The sequence below is a fragment of the Balaenoptera ricei genome, chromosome 5, assembly GCF_028023285.1.
Source record: "Balaenoptera ricei isolate mBalRic1 chromosome 5, mBalRic1.hap2, whole genome shotgun sequence".
Classification (NCBI taxonomy): Eukaryota; Metazoa; Chordata; class Mammalia; order Artiodactyla; family Balaenopteridae; genus Balaenoptera; species Balaenoptera ricei.
The window spans coordinates 76,511,331-76,529,207 of NC_082643.1; the positions used below are offsets into that span (position 1 = coordinate 76,511,331).

The following is a 17,877-nucleotide window of genomic DNA, read 5'->3' on the forward strand; positions in this document are numbered from 1 at the left end:
TATAAAATGCGGAGGCATACATTTATCTTCTCACGTGCCAGAAATGCTTTTTGACAAATAAAACAATGCTTGCAAAAGTACAGTTGATAAAATGGTGCTAAACAAGTTCAGAAAAAATTCTGCCTTGTATATTTACACACTTTTCTGTCCTTTTGAGTCATTCAGAAGAAAGAAGGAAGGGGAAAGGCATGGTTCTGCGAAATGCTGAACATGGGTGTTTGTAAAAGAGCAATTTTTGATGACAGTACACAAATAAGGCTGAAAAGTGGCATGAATTGTAGCGATACCACCTGCTGATTAATGGCTTTATCAGCTTCTTTCTCTGAATGACCCAAGACACTCCAAAAGCAAAACTTTGGATGGCAAATCTCAACGTATTTGTCAAATGAAAGGACTCACAGCAAGTTAGTAGCAGCTGATAGAAAAGAGATTTAGTTATAGGTTGTGGCCTGAGAACAAAATTGGACTTGTGGGTATATTTTGTGGAGCCTCACAATTTTGGTTGGCACTGCGCTGGAAAATGCTTTGAATTGTCAATATTTAAAAAGCTGGGGATTTCGTATGAAAACAATTGGTTGGAGCTGGGTAGCTGCCTCCTTCTTTAGACAGGACTGCTTTTTTTTTTTTTTTTTCCTTTGCTGTGCACCAGTGCCAATGTTCATTATTATTATTTAAATTTTTATTGAACTATAGTTGATTTACAGTATTGTGTTAATTTCTGCTGTACAGCAAATTGACTCAGTTATACATATATATTCTTTTCCATTACGGTTTATCACAGGATACTGAATATAGTTCCCTGTGCTATCCAGTAGGACCTTGTTGTTTATCCATCCTATATATACTAGTTTGCATCTGCTAATCCCAAACTCCCAATCCTTCCCTCTCCCACCCCTCCTCCCCCTTGGCAACCACAAGTCTGTTCTCTACGTCTGTGAATCTGTTTCTGTTTCATAGATATGTTCATTTGTTAGACAAAAGTTTTTTTCAGTTTGCCATAGTCTATACCACTCTCTTAATACTGTCCTCTTCTGGTTCTCATTTACAATACCTAGCTGGTCCCTCCAGTCATTTGAGTTTGTAACCCCTGACCTAGATAATGCCAAAGGATGGGGAGAGATCCTTTGTGGTCCAGATTCAGACCTTAAAAAGGAGTCCTTAGGTCTTGAAGAAAGTCAATGGAAAAAAAGCTAGTTCAACATTACCCCAGGTAAAATGTTCTTCTTTTAATAAAGACATTCTTCATAGATCACGTGTTAGAATAACAATCTTTTCTTTGTTTTGAAATGCATTGTAGTTGAATAAACTTTCACTTAAATAACAATGGATATATTAAACTACTCCAATAGTTGCTAAAATTCTCTTACAAATGGCAAAGAATTCACTTTTATATGGAAACAGCAGCAACTACTAACTGCATACCAAACTTTGCAAAAAAGAAGCAGAATACAACTTGCAGTAGCAATTAGAATATTGCGTCTTAAAATGATGGAAACTTTCAAGGAATTTGATTGCTATTGGGACCGCCTACAAATTTGAGACACAGTGCCAGGCAAGATACATGTGTATTTTGCTGATACAGTATCAGCAGGATGCCACCTTTTCAAAGGATATTCCCAGATTCAACAGTGGAGAGAAAGGTCCTCAGTGAACAGTCTGTATGTATACAGTGAGAGGGAGCATTGGGTCAGCACTGGAAAAAGTGGCAGAATACAGCGGCTTTAAAGGGTTTGACACAGTTTTCTCTAGCCAGTACTGGAAGTAAACCATCATTTGGTTGTTTTAGACAATTTCCTCTGGTATTTGCATGGTCTCTCCTGGTTATTGTGAGTCTCATCTCAAGGAGTTTGAATCCTTCAGTGGCAGGCAATTCCTTGGTGACTCCTACAATCAGCTGGTAAGTTTGATTTGCCTTAAATAGCTGACCTCAAGATGCATCAATATACATATGCAAATATGCATCATTGCCATCAACTGACTCTGTAACTCTGGACCAAAAGCTGCAAGAGAGAGACAGCCTGATTCTCTCTTCCCCAAGTAAGAAAACTGGCTCCCCCACCCCTCAAAAAAAATCAATGAAATACAAAGTTGATTTGAGTATTTTATTTATAAATGTACATTTACTATAAAAGCTGTTGCATTTTAGACAACTTTTTTATGTTTATTGTTTACTATTTCTCAGAGGCATTTTAGAATAAATATTTTAAATGAAGGTTAGTGTAACTGATGTAGAACATTGGCCCACCCAGAACAGTAACATCTTTTGGACGGACTCACATATGAGGTGGATCATTTCAGCCTGTTAAGTCTTACACTGTGTATAGATAACTATAATATGTATTGCATTAGTAACACTACACAGAAAGAATGAACACATGTCATGAAAGTTTGCAAGTGAAAAACAAAGAGTTACCCATTTTTTTCCTTAAGAAAGAGAAGGGACAAGCTTTTGAAGTATAAGGGAAAAAAAAAGATATACTTCCTCAGGAACAATAAATCACTCACTTGCCTCATCTGTTTTTTAAACAAACACATTTACATTGTAGCTCAACAGAGCAGAGCACTTTTTTTTTTTTCCTGGGATCTCAAAGATTATTTGAAAAGAAATAGATCATACTCATTATGCTGCATTGGAAAAAACAAGATCTAGTCTGCCCGAGCTGCCATGTAACAGACTCCAAATGAAATATAAATCAAATATAAATAGAAACAGTTGGCAATTAGAATTTAGAAAATGTTGGAGATTATTCTGTGCTGGTGACTATTGTTCATTATGGAAAAGCACATTTCGCAGTTGGAGAATGGGGCTTTATTTTTCTTGACTTGATTCTAGCTTCAATACATGTACAATGAGGCTCACTAAGAAATATGTATAAATGAGTTTGTGAAACCAGAAGAGAATGTGCAATATTCATATAATCCTTACATAACAGATGGAGTTCCACATGTAAAAAGTATTCTATAAAAATCGGTTATGAATAATCATATTGTACATGTTTGTGCATTACTGGTGGTAAAGTACTCTGCTAATATCATGCAAAGTGTAAACATCCACATTATCAAAATATTTAATAAAACATGCAGGTGGTTAATCAAAATATTGGACTTAATCTGTACATTTTCAAAACTTTCTTTTTTTTAATTTTTCTATTTTTCTTTTTCTTTTTTAAAATTTTTTTCCCCCTGTAAAACAGCGAACACCTCCATGAGAAGTCTTGAGAACTTGGAGGTGACTTCATCTCTCTTCAATGTACTGCATCCTTAATTCATCACTGACTATGTGCAACAGCTTTGCATTTTCTAAGGCACAATTTTAAATGAAATGATGTGTAAATTTCAATCTAACAACAGCTTATCCAAATGACAAAATGGTCAAAATACCTCCAGTGGCCGAGGAAATTTCTGTACTTACATGGAACCTGCATGCAGAGAACCGTCTAGCATGTAAATAAATAATTGCTAGTCATACTCAATAAGACACAGAAAAAAAATTATTGCTTACATAACAGAAAAACATCTACTTGATTTCCTTTTACGACTACATTAACCTATTAGGAGTATATCCAGAGTCTACATTCACAAAATGTCATCTGTCATCATCACTTATTTGCCATCATTTTAAGGCAGAATAAATAGTCCCCCTTTCCCCAGTCTTAAAGAAAACAGCCTGGAGATCTAAAATGTGATGCTTTTTAGTAACTTGATTCCTTTCTTGGCCAGATGAAACTCATCACACAGGGCAAAAAATAAACCAGCTCTCCACAAGAGTTTCTCGCTAAACTTCTCCATGAGCAAGGTCCAGAATTCTTGGAAGCAAAGAGAGTTGGTGATGTAGGGCGTGAGGAGAGCGGGTAGGTATCCAGGAGGGTGGGCAGGGCACGATGTGAACAGTAGGTTCTTGTTGATCACATGCTAGTGGCTTCTCACATCATATGTCATTCGGATTCTATTAAGATGGACTTAATGCTTTACTTTAGCCACCTGGGCTTCAGACCCCCAAGGAGAACTTGCAGGCAAGGGTGAGCAGTGGTCACACCTAATGATGGGCTGATCTCAATAAGAGCTTCCATATGTCCCATACTGAGCCTCTTATTGAATCTAGAGCCTGAAGAGAAGCAAGCAACAAAGCCCTCCTGGCTATCATTGACCCACCACTCTTTGGAAGATTAAACTTCTCACAGATTTTGGTAATAACTTTGGAAATGATGACTGAATTATGTCCCTCTGGTTTCTTCCTACCCTTGGGCAATGTTCCAGAGTGTAAGCCTAGCCTGTATAGCAAGGGTTCTCTCTATTTGATGGGTCAGCCTACAGCAATGGCGTAACTTCCAAAGGACACAGAATCTAACACTAACGGTGCAATAATTTATTGGTATGACTTCCACCTCAAAAAGTAAGTAACACAAATGTTTCAGGATTACAGTATATATTATCAGACTAGCATTTTTGCATTAAAAACAAGTTATAGCTCAGAGCTAGATGGTGTGATTTTTAGTTTCTGAAATGCATTAATTGTATGCTCCTGTCTCAGAAGACCACATGTCTCAAATTGGCATGTCCTGCATTTTCTGCAGCTCAATTCTGTAAACATAAAGTGTTTAATTCCTAGAAATGCTAAAAAAAAAAAAAACAGGTTTATTGCATCATTTATCTCATTAACTCCCAAAGAAGAGAATAACACATTTTAAACTGTAAGCCTGTTTGACCATGCTAAGACCATTTTTTGGAACTATTCAGGATCATTACAATTCAATATTCTTTTGTATATACTGTGCAAATGCCAAAAAAAAAAAAAAAAGGAAAGCAGGAAAAACACAAACACTGTGCTACAAAAGAACAGATACCATCTTTTAGAATAGCCTTTCAGAAATTAGATGAATGCTGAGGAGCCCCTGCACTTAGGGTTTTGTTAAACGATTGCCAGGGGACACCCTCAGTAAGGAAATGGTGAGTGATCTGGAAGCTCGAAAACCACGTCACAATGTTGTGGGTTGGCCAGCACCTGGGACAAAGAACACAGAGCAACATTTGGTTAAAGTAGTCAACCATTCTGGCTTCAGATGTTTAAACATTTCCAAAATTAGCACTGCCCTTTGCCAAAGTCTCTTCCCTCTAGGGAGTGGAAACTTGTCCCACTATGCTACTCAAAGTGTGGTCCGGGGACCAGCCATATTGGCATCACCTGGAGCTTGTTAGAAATGCAGACTTTTGAGCCCCGTCCCAGAACTGAACAAGGTGATTCATATGCCCTGTCAAGTTTGGTTGAAGTCCTCTGGATTTCACCCTAAACCAAATGATCTCCACCAAGTTTTCTACCTTGTCTTCTGGGGCAAATAAGCAAGAAAATAATCTCTCTTCTTTCAGTTTCTCTAGGTTGTGGTTTCTCTAAGAATAAATACATTGCAAGAGGAGGAATTTGACATATGATCTAGATATAAGGATTGCTAGATTTAGCAAATAAAATACAGAACACCCAATAAAATTTGAATTTTAGATAAACAACAGATACATTTTTTAGTATATATCCCATGGAATATTTGGGATACACTTGTGCTACATCCTGAGCAGGTTATGTTTGGGACAAGCATACTAAAAAAAATTCACTGCTATCTGAAATTCAAAAACATTTAACTGGGCATCTTGTATTTTATCTGGCAAACCTATCTAGGAAGGATGGTTTGGGTCCCATATTTCCTGCTGAAACCTTCACAAAGTTTCTCCTTCATTTTAGGCACTAGCGTTGTGATGAGGCAATCGCAACATTGGAAAAGACCCAAGGGATTTTGCGTTAAATGCATCTCACAAGAGTGAATGATGGAACAGACACAAAGACATGGTCATCTAACACCCAAGCACAAATGGCACCAGTTAAACATGTGACGGCTTGATCCATGACAGGTAATTTGTTTTGCACTTCTATTCCCATTTACATACGAACTTAAAAACGGTTTACATTGCTTTTAGGAATTGCATTTTAACATGCTGTTATGCACTTTTTCCCCTCCAAGAGAAAAATTTCATTTAAACGTGGCTACTTACTTAAAGAAAATAGGCTTATATATTCAGGTTTTATTACTCTACACAATGAAATTATTTTGTTTCACTTAGAATGCTTATGATGTAAACCACCCCTCACATCTATCCATCTCCCCTCTTCTCAACTTAGATCAAAAGAAAAAAAAAAAAGAAAAAAAAATTTTAGCCATTTTTCCCATTCTGACTCCTTTAATGCATTTGGGGTATATTCAACCAATTCAAGTGTATTTCTCTAGCCAATTATTAGCCTTTCTGCCTATTCACTCTGAAGATATAGTTTTTCCTTATGACACCAAGAAAAATGAGCGGTACTCTCAGATGTACTGGTCATTCTCCCTGTCATGTGTTGACTTAAGTAAAGTTTAGCCTAAAATGATATTAACATCTATCTGGAAAAATAAACGTGAGAGTTAGGAAAACTTGGAAAAAATAATTGGAGAGAAGGTAGCCATTCTCTGTTTCAATATTGAAATATAATATGAAGCTATAATAATTAAAACTGATACTAGAGAATAAATAGGTTAATAAAACATAATAAAGTATCCAGAAAAAGACCCAAATATATATGGGAACTTAGTTTAAGAGAAAGCTGGTATTTCAAATTAACAAGAAAAAATGGGATTATTCATTAAGTTATAGTCATACAATTGGCTAATTGGAAAAAACAATAAAGCTAGTATCTATCTTATTTCTTGTCCCCAAATACATTTCTGATTATCACATGTTTACATGCCAAAAAGAAAACAGAAAATAATTCTAGGAGAAATCTCAGCTAAATTTATTTATGCCCTTGGAATAGTGAGAGTTTTTCTAAGTAGGACACAAAACCCAGAATCCAAAAAGGAAAAAAAGAGATATGTTTAACTATTTAAAATGAAAATCTTTTCTATGAAAAAAAATCACAAAGTAGAAAGACCAGTGATAACTGCCCAAAGCAGCAAATATAAAATAAAGGGAAAATTTCCTTAATTTACAAAGAACTCGTAAAAATCAACTGCCAATAGAACAATGGGCAAAAGATAAAGAAATATAAACGTCAATAGAAAAAGAAATATAAATGGTGAACAAACATATGAAAAGATGTTTAAACTCATTTATAGTTAAAGACTACAGATCAAAGCAAAGAGGTTTTTTTTCTTTTTTTTTTTCTCCCCACTTAGCAGAGTGGAAATTTTAAAAGTTTGATGATATCCAGAGCTGACATAGGCATGGAGAGAGAAAGAGGCTCTCTTATATACTTTGCAGGGGGCATACACTTTTCTGGAAGATAATTAGGCAAGTTGCCTGAAAATTTCAAAAGCACATGCCTTTTTATTCAGCAGTCCCACAGCTCAGAATCTACCCTGTGGAAATGCTTTCAAATGTTCATCAAGATATACATACAAGGATGTTCACTGGAGCATTTAAAAAATAATATTCAAAAACTAGAAATAACTGGAGCACTCATTCATAGAGCATTAGTTTTCAATTATGGTAAGTCCACACAATGGGATTGTATGCAGCTATTAAAGAGCCATTAAAAAGAATGAGGAGAAAGAAAATGCTATATGGAAAAATTCCCAAGATATATTATTAAATGAAAAACAACAGCAACAAAAACTAAGTGCCACTGTGGCTATGTCATTACCTTTGTGAAATAAAAACCAATACAGGTAGATGTGTCACACACATATGCATCTGTGTGTGTGTGTGTGTGTGTGTGCGCACGCATGTGCGTGTATACATACATTCTGCTCCTCTCCCCAAGACATTATTAGAAAGTGATTATGTGGTTAAATTTGAAGAGGTTCACTTTTAATTTGGTATCTTTCTAAACAATCTAATTTTTCTAACCTTTTACCACTTATAACTTCTATTTATTTATTCTTTTGAATATTGATATTGATTATCTAGGCAGAGAGATAATGAGCCTTTTTGCTTTCTTAGTACCTTAGTATTCTAAAAAACATCCTAGTAAAATATCGCATCAAAAACGTTAAAGAAAAAATCATATCTTTAATCTACCTCCAATCACCTTATTTTTCATCTTACAGGACAATTACAGGAACTCTATGGTTCTTGTCTTTAGATTTGGAATCAAAAGCAGTTAGTGGCCTTTATATTTGTATACACAACAGAAAAATTGCTGACCTAGATCTGAACAGCTAATTTCCAAAAGAAATGACAACGAAACACCCAGCTTCTCAATTAACATGAAAATCTGGATGAAAGCAGGTCACTGTTATCCAGAGGTGAGTTCAGGTTTGTTCTCTGCTGGCATTCTTCAAGCACTTCAAATTATGAAAGAAATTCAGATTTACAGCACTTTTCAAATCTGGTTCAAGAGGCCATCAACCTAACAGCGCCCTCTTCTGGTTCCATGACTCACATTCAGCAGGTCATTGAGGTTGCAGGAAAAAATCCAGTTTATGTTAGATGATAGAAAAAAAATCACTTTGAATCCTGAGACAAAAGGGTGTAGTTTTCCTTTTTAATGACTAATAAGAACCTGATGTATAAAAAAATAAGTAAAATAAAATTCAAAAATTAAATAAAAAAAAGAGAAGAGCATTGGCACAAGAAGAGAAAATAAAAGAATATTCTTCAAAGGTAAAAAAAAAGAAAAAAAAGAAAAAGTAAAAGGAGGAAGCCCCCAATTTCTCCTAACATTATCATTTATTTTTAATTTGCCAAAAATGTTGGATACATGTATATCTATAACTGATTCACTTTGCTGTACACCTGAAACTAACACAACGTTGTAAATCAACTATATTCCAATAAATTTAAAAATAAATAAATAAATAAATAAATAAAATAGATAGCTAGTGGGAAGCAGCCACATAGCACAGGGAGATCAGCTCGGTGCTTTGTGACCACCTAGAGGGGTGGGATAGGGAGGGTGGGAGGGATAAAGAAGAAAAAATCCCAAACAAACAAAAAAACAAAACAAACAAACAAATATAGTTTAAGCAAAATATAATTATTATATATTATACATGTAGATATTTGTATATACCTGTATATATATTTATGGTATATATATGGTATACTATTATCCCATATTTTATATGTATAATACATAGTATAAAAATTAATATCAATATTTTGTATATACATATAAAATACATATAAAATAGTCCAGGTTGATGGCAGCAGCTCTAAGTTGGAACCGTTTTGACCTCAAGTAAAATGTTTATCATAGATCAAAACCACCTGGGTTTAATTTTTATTCCCATCATTTTGTTAAAATAGGCATATATTTCTCTGAATTTATGAAATCTATAGCTATAAAACAACTTAATTTCAATTTTCACTCTTAAAATCTTCAGTCTTGCAGATTTAGAAACCCACATAAAAAGACTGTAAAAATGCCACTTCACTTACTTTGAGAAATAATAAAAAATTCTTGAATTTCAAACTCCAGATCTTTGCTCATATTTTTCTTTTTAAAAAGAGTTTTTGACTGACGAATTTGCATAGAAGAATCACCTGCTGTCTAGGTCATGCACCAGAAGGACTATACTTAGGATGGAGAGTGAGGAAGGATTCAGAGGCTAGCCACTGGCTAGTTTCAGATTTTCTAAACAGCAGCTGGGCAACAGCACCCCCTGGTGGCCCCCCCAAAATAACATTAACTTTCCGTGGCAGGAGACCCAGACATGATACAGGAGGGCGGGCTCCTCAAGGGGGCTTCTCTGATTAGTATGTACTAAGGTATTTTGGAGGGGGCAGGGATTCACAGAGAAGTAGAACCCACCATTTGTCTCTCAAAGAATTTTCAATTTAGTTGGGAACAAGCCCACATTATGCCATGAAACTCCTGAATGGAGGCATGTAGATATTGAGGAGTTGGTGCTTGATTTGATGAGGAGTGGAGAGCTATTCTTCAGATGTGAAACACCCTCCAAATGCTACTGGTCTTCTAAAGAGATGCCTCAACAAATAAATAGGGTTTCAGAATTTATAGCATCCCTGCATCTCACTGAAATCTCTACAGTGAGCTCAGGCAATGTCTCAAACCTGGTTTACATTTTTACCTGCTGGTGTATTAATGCATTTCTGGATAAAAAGAATTAGTCCATGTTATAGCAGTAACTTCCAGTAAGAAACAAGCGGTAAATACGGGATTATTTCGTTATCATTTCTTTTACCTGGGTGCTAATATATCTTTCCTTCAGTGTAGGAGTATCAACTGATGGGGAGTAGTTGAATTCCTAAGCTAGGTCTATGAAAGGCATATATGGTTGCACTCATTCATCTCAAGGTATTTCCCCTCAGGACTTACTTCTGGATCGCGTGTAGCAGTCATTACAGTTTAGAAGACCATTTCGAATCCTAACATCCGTCCCACTCACTGCATCTCCAAGCTGTCCTTTACAAATTCCACACTATAGGGTAGAAAGAACAGAAGTTATAAGGTGCATAAGGAATTGTTTCCTTATAATGTTTAGTTATTGTTCACATGAATAGTACAGTAATCACTTCTCCAACCTCCACATTTGTTGCATATCTACTATGTATTAGATGCTGCACCACGACTTGACTTCCAGCAACAATATACTTTTAGCATTTTATCCTAACTCCCGGCATTTTTCAGAGAAGACACCAGTTTAGAGAGGTTAGCTGACTCATCCAAGGTTGTGAACTTGGTAAGTGGTATCGGGTTGATCCCAAAGCCTAGGCACACCGATTCTCAATCAAGATGGAAGAACCATTTTAAACAGATTAAATCCTAGTGGTTTTAAATAAACACATGGCCAAGGAACGATCAATATATATTGAAACTTGTCTCTGAATAATCTTCAAATGCTTTTTAGCGTTGTTGGTAAGTTCTACCCGACCAAAATGACTGGGAAATAGCTATTCCACTTTATGTTTCCACGTTAAAGGCAGTGATACCAAGTCAGCCTGAGTGCAGAAGGAGACTGTGGGGTACACTGTCCTGGCTGAATCAGAGAACATGCCAGTTCTCTGGCATGTTGGTTCATGCCAGCCTACTGCGGGGGGATCTTGACCCAGCCCAGGGAACAAGGGCCAGCCCCAGACTGATGCTCTAAGGTCATCTCAGGCAGAGGGAGCCTTCATCCAAATTATGTTACAAGCTGCATCTACGCAGAAGGGTAGGGGACAAATCTAAGAGGTGATGTACCTTACAGCATCAGGTCAGCTCCAGGAAGTGAATGACTAGAGAGAATAAAGGCCTTGACAGCTAAGAAGACAAGTCCCCTATCTGTTGAGAGTCTGCAAAGACTCTTTGCCACCTTGATTATTCTGAGTTCTGGTAAAGTTTCTGAGAATAAACTGTGGTGTTGGAACATATTATCTTGGTATTAGTATGAATTTTTTAAAAGTATGAAGCCTCCAGGGACTTCCCTGGCGGTCCAGCGGTTAAGACTCCATGCTTCCAATGCAGGGGGCAGGGGTTCGATCCCTGGTCGGGGAACTAAGATCCCACATGACACACAGCGTGGCCAAAAAAAAAAAAAAATAGTATGTAGCCTCCAAACATTCCCAGACAATTTAGGATATACATTACCTATGTTAATTTTACAATAAGAATATTGATAAATGGAGTCTAATTAAGTATCCATATTGCATTTTGTCCATCAGTTTTGCTTTCCGGTGATTACTGACATTATTAAATTAATAACTTTGGGACAACCTCACTCACTTTCTCTTAGCTTATAGGTAAAGTGGAAGTTATTTTAAACCCATGCAAGTTTACTTTATAGCTGAGGGGGCTACTAATGAGAAACAGGACAAATCCAAGAAGGACACAGAAAGCATGTTAGGGTTATAAAGAGAAGGAAATGATTCTTTTTCAGAGATAGAGGTTTGGCTTCAAAATTATATATTCTCTGAAATATGTCCATGGGTGAAAAAAGGAAATGCTGATATAGTCTGACTTGTAAATATTATAATAAATCAGGCATAAGTGGTTCGTTCACCTGCTTGTTGGCAGGAGATTTGGGACTAGAATTCAGTCCTCCTCATTTTCAGTTATTTATTAATTCATTCATCTGAAAATATTTATTGATACCATCTCCACTGGGTACAGAGGATATAGTGATGAGCCAGACAGACGTGGTCCCTGCCCTTATGGAGCTTGTAGAGAGCAGATGATAATTAAACAATTCAACAGTGAGCGATAAGGACCACGAAAGATTCTATAAGGCAACTTGACTTAGTGTGGTAAGCAGGTCAGCTTCTCAGAGGGAGTGATATTCAGTCTGTGACTGCAGACATACTCGTTTGGAGACCTACAAGTTAGCAACTAGCTGTAACCACTTAATTGACAATCTTCCATTACGTCAAAGACCAAAAATCTTTGAATTGAGTCTCAAGAGTTTGAGAAGCAGCAAAGATGTTACATTCCAAATAAATCCATCTGGCCTTAAAAGACTCAGAAGCATCATCGCCCTCCAGGGTGGCTTTCTCAGCTTCCTGCTAAAGTATATGCTCTTTAGCAACGAAGAATGGTTTTATAAAGACACGTCGCACAAATCTGTTTTGCCTCCTCTAACCCGACATCCCAGAGGGATGCGTGATAGGAGAGTTTCACCCTGAAGGATGGACTCCACGCACACTTCTGTACAACCTAGAGTCAGGGGGCCCTCACAAGCAAAGGCTGTCAGGATTTCCAGGAGGTAGTCACTCAGCACAGAACGAGGCCAAAAGACATTATGAGACTGTACTTAGGCAGAAGAGAGATGAATACATACCCTAAAGCACTGGATGTGAAAATAGAGATCGAGGGTCTCGATGATCATGGCAGCTCCTTTACCCAATGGAAGCCCACACGAAGAGCACAGCTTCTTCCCACTTATAGACCTAAGTTGCAAAATATACGTCATAATAAAATGTTCCGTTTAGAATCGTTGGTCAAACACACTAATATGGAGCCTCACGCAAAAAAAATAAATAAATAAAACATGAGTTTTTAAAATGTTTATACCATAAGTGAAACAATTACTGAACTGATAATGAGCAGGAATTAAGCATTAGATATAAGATGCAGACAATTGATAGATTAAATACAACAGGCCTCCACTGTGGCATGGAATTCTGTGTGTGTGTGTGTGTGTGTGTAGGTGTGTGTGTTAGTTGTTATAAAAAGTTTGCGTTGTAGTCTATTCAACCACAGTGATCAAATGCCTTGAAATGTATTTATCATATGTTTTCTTACGTCCTAAAAGACAATCAAGTTTAGCTTTACTAAGGTTTTAATGTTGTGTTAAATTTTTCTATAATTGGTGCATTGGCCCACTAGGGCATTTCTTTTTACCTGTTAAAAATTTTGTTGTTGTTGTTTAAAAATAAAGAGGAAATTGTGACACAGCCTAACAGGTATCAGGCAGATATGGGATCAAATCCCTGCTCTGATACCAAGTTCTGTGATCCGGTATGAAGAGCTCACATTGGGTTTCCATTCCACCTGGCTCAGACAGGATGGCTGTGCTCTAAGGCAGCTTTCCCACAGCTAAGATCGGATTGCAATGATGCCGATTGTTGGGAAAGCCCTTGGAGTTACACAGGAAATTTTAAAATATGCAATATCATTTGGAAGCAAAGAGAGGGACAGAAGAAACAGAAAGACAAGAGAAAAAAGGAAGAGTCGCCCTTAGCAAACTCTATTTATTAGGATTTCCCTCTTATCCAGTAGTTAAATGAAATTTCTAAATCAAAGAAAACCTTGGAGTACTCAGTCATTTGTCTCTCCAGGGACTGGGAGCTCAGGCAGCTTTTAAGAATATCATGGGGCCTAATTAATGTCCAGAAGCAATCATTAGAGAGCTCGCGGAGAGTAAAAGGAAGGATGAAGTTTCATTTCTCAGCGCCCGCCTGGTTCACTGTAAGAGCCATCAGCGGATCCCGCCTAGAAGGACCGAGCCATCTTGGAGGGAAAGGCGCCGACTTAGGAGCCCGGCAATTGTCTGGTGGATTTTCTTATTAGATTGCCGGTTCTGCACAATGTAATTAAAGCCCTATGGCCACAGCCGCGCCAACGTCACACACTTGGCTCTTTCGATTGTGGGCTGATAAAATCTTTAGGCAGATAGGGATGTGTTCTTTCCTCCTGCCTGTGTGTGTGTGTAGGAAGAGACATGGATGGACAAATCCCTCACAATCCTCCGGCAAGCACTAATTTGGTTGCGATTGTGCTCAGCAGGCTCTAGCCAAAACAAAGCAGCCTCAGAAAGGCTTGCTGACCTCTTGTACCTGTTTGGTGACTGGCCAGGAGGGGTGGAGGAGCAAGGGGACAAGTGCCCAGCCTGGAAGTTCTCTCGAGGGCTTTGCCTGTAACATGGGAAAGGAGCCAAACATCATGACAAGTAAAGAGAAGCCCAATCCCACAAGGAAAGGCTTTTTAGATAAGGAAAAAAAAAACACCCCACTTCCTTGGCAACCAAATAAAAGACCACAGTGTGTCCTAGGGGTCATGTTTTTTTTTTTACAAAGGACAAGAAAATTTCCATCTAGCAGACTGTACAGACATTGGATGCATGATATCAAAACCAGGCTGGCATTGTTGAACAGAAAGACAGAATAGTTTTCTATTCTTTATTTTGGTCAGGCTCTTTGCTAGTTAAAGTTGCATGCCAAGTTAGATATAAAAATTATGGATGGGGTGGGAGGGGAGAGATGAATGGGGGTGTAGGGAAAAGTTCTTAAAGAGAGCCCAGAAATAAAGGGCAGCGCTTAAAGGAGGTATTTTTCAGTGAGGTGCCTTCCACCCCTATTCATAAATTCGTTACGTGACTAGGGATAATGTTCAAAACATCTAATGACCGCTATGTCATTGGGCATCTACAAAGCAGAATGGTTCCCAGCCAGAAGCCCCCAGAATGGTTTTACGGGTGCTGTTGGTTACACATGAGCCCTGCCTGTGATTAAGCTGTCAGTTCCGGGCTCTTGATTTTAAAAGTTAATTTCATTGGTAAAGAAAGGGACAGAGGGCTTCCCTGGTGGCGCAGTGGTTGAGAATCTGCCTGCCAATGCAGGGGACACGGGTTCGAGCCCTGGTCCGGGAAGATCCCACATGCCGCGGAGCAAATGGGCCCGTGAGCCACAATTACTGAGCCTGCGCGTCTGGAGCCTGTGCTCCACAACAAGAGAGGCCCGCGCACCGCGATGAAGAGTGGCCCCCGCTTGCCACATCTAGAGGAAGCCCTCGCACAGAAACCAAGATCCAACACAGCCATAACTAACTAACTAACTAAATAAATAAAATAAAATAAAAAAAGCAATGTTTAAAAAAAAAAAAGATCCTTGATTTAAAAAAAAAAAAAAAAGAAAGGGACAGAAAAGAACAAGGAAAAGAGAAATGCCAGCATAGACATGAACAGAGCGTGAGGCCATCTGTCTTGTAACTGCTTTCAGAATAAGTCCCTGAGCCCCTGTTCGCCCAAACCTCCCTCCTCAGACAGAGCTTGTCTTCTCCAAAATATCAGCTTTTCATGGAATATCCTAAAGTATAAGGACCATCACCTTGAAAAATGGTTGAAAATCACCACAATAATCAATAAAAATAACGACTCCTATGTGATTTTACCTTCTATTAATTCTGCATGTCATCTAGACATAGAGAAAAGAAACTGGATAGACATCAGAGAAAAGGGGAAAGTGGTTCAAAAGTGTATTGAGAAAAAATGTAACAAGAAAAATAAGATAAAAGGATGAACTTATAAAACAAGTTATCATCATCATCATCATCACCATCACTGTCATTATCAACACCACTGCCTACAATGTATAGTACTTATTACTTGCCAGGCACAAAACCCTATGAAGTAGGCACTACTATTATTCCCATTTTATACATGAAGAAACTGGAACAGAGAAAGATTAAGTATCTTGCTCAAAGTTCCATGCAGGCAAGTGTCAGAGTCCATACTTTGAATCCAGGTGGTCTGGCTCCAGGGAGAATGATTGGTTAAAGTATAATGAATATTATCTTTTAAAAACTGATTACAAGGAACCTCTGGCTCAAATATGATCTTATCATGGAACTGTGGGTTCACTCTGAATCCCTCTACCACTCATCCAGACAAGTACTTTGGATAAGTTATTTAATTTCTCTGAGCCTCAATTTCCTCATCCCCTTATCTAAAATGGGAACAATAACCCAATAATGTTATTGGGAGAGTTCAGTGAGTTAATATATGAAAAGAAGAAGAGAAAGATATATGTAAACCCTTCAACACAGTGCCTATTATATTGACATGTTTCAAAAATGATGCGAACTATTATTACTATAAAAAATACAATTTTTACAAAATTAGAAGAGAGCCTGGGGTAGTTATTTAAGGGGAGAGAATGATGAGGAGAGGAAACATTTTCTCCTTGAAAGAACATTTGTCCATAGGCTCTGAGACAATTTAACTCACTTAAATAAATTGCTAATACAACAGACCTGCACATTCTTTCCAATGTTTAGATTTGTGGGTTAAAAACATTACTTTGTCTCTTTTAAGTTGCCAAATTCAGACTAAATATTTACTTGCCAGGAAGATTGTTCCAAACTTCCATAAATATTTGTTACCTTGTCAATGACAGTCAATGGAGAGAAAGCACAAAAATGCTGCTAACATCCTGCCATCTCACACTTTTTCACTTTTCCCCCTTCTTAGTCAATTAAAAAAAAAAAAGAAATTCCACACCCATCTTATTTGGTTACTCACTTCCGCCTTTCACTCGGAGACTCAATCTGATGGTTAATGCTTTTGTCCAATGGGAGGGTTTTTGGCTTCACATCTTCTAAAATGTGCATTGGTGGGTTTGATACCTGCTGATTTCGGGATGGATCTGAGGCCAAGTAAAGAACATACACTTAGTGCTCAGTAAAGTTGCCACCTTAGTGCTTAGTGATCACATTTCTTTAAAGTGCTAATGCCTGCTGAGGTCTCACAGTGATTTCATGGAGCCTCCGGACCGTGCTGTTTAGCATAAGCTGGAAGAGAAACTTGCAGCCAGCAGAGGTCATATCTGCCTGGACGATGGGGTGGGGAAGGGGTCTTACAATAATTGAAACATGGGGGTTGGTTTTCTCCATTCTTACCCTGAGCTAGCTGTGGGTTCATCCCACAGGGTGAGGCCCCAGCTTCTGTATCCAGCTGGAGGTCCTGATAGAGTCCTTTCAATGCAGGGTTCTCAGAATGAGTCAAGACTCCTTGAGTTAGGCTGTTACAATAACAAGTATATTTCAGAACAGGAATAAAAGCAACTGAACTAAAATTATTGATCTTATCCCTCAGGACCGATTACAATACAAAAAAAGAAATGGGGCTAAATAAATATTTATTCTTTTTATTTTAAACTAGATTTAAAATGGATTTAGAATACTGTAAAATGCTATGCATTTTCATTATCCAGCAGTTTAACAAACCATCATTTCTGATGTCCTCTCTACCTCCTTGTCCACAAAATTCTTCATTCTAATCATTTCAAGGGGTGCCAGAGCTAAATGCAATCTCCCAGATTTTCACAAGAGAGGACTTATTGTGCAAAATATTTGGGCCACATGGGGCTTCGGCAGCCTATGGTAATTCACTGGTCCTTTAGTAGCTTCTATGTGCAAAGAAAGGAGAGATGGAGGAGATTTTTTTAAAGGTTTCTGGCGACAACACGGACTGTCTGGAGAACGAGCAGTAATTCATGGAAAATGCTTATTAGCACCCTTCAAATATTCCTGACTAGTGGCTTTCATTTCAAAAACTGGAAAGTCTCTTTAAATAGTGTTAACTGGAAACAGATGTGCTGTTCCAAGGGCTCTGCAGGCTCTGGACATGGGCCCCAAGCTCTAATATCTTACAATTCACCGAGTCTCCTAGCTGATGAGCATAGGAGAATTCTCAGTGC

General features: G+C 37.8%; 1 protein-coding gene across 24 annotated transcripts in view; it reads right to left on the reverse strand.

The window, feature by feature from the left end:
- Window positions 1-2,088: 2,088 nt before the first annotated feature.
- LIMCH1 (LIM and calponin homology domains 1) overlaps window positions 2,089-17,877 on the reverse strand; it is a 345,391-nt gene continuing 329,602 nt past the window's right edge. For 10 of the 24 annotated variants that reach the window (XM_059923100.1, XM_059923098.1, XM_059923095.1 and 7 more), the window contains 6 exons: window positions 17,078-17,199; window positions 16,701-16,824; window positions 14,230-14,316; window positions 12,741-12,849; window positions 10,304-10,406; window positions 2,089-5,002 (listed from right to left, as the gene is read on the reverse strand). In XM_059923100.1, the coding sequence (XP_059779083.1) occupies window positions 4,977-5,002; window positions 10,304-10,406; window positions 12,741-12,849; window positions 14,230-14,316; window positions 16,701-16,824; window positions 17,078-17,199 (571 nt within the window). In that variant the 3' untranslated portion in view covers window positions 2,089-4,976. The remainder of the gene's footprint in view (window positions 5,003-10,303; window positions 10,407-12,740; window positions 12,850-14,229; window positions 14,317-16,700; window positions 16,825-17,077; window positions 17,200-17,877) is intronic. The other 14 variants (XM_059923102.1, XM_059923101.1, XM_059923112.1 and 11 more) reach the window with 2 other exon arrangements.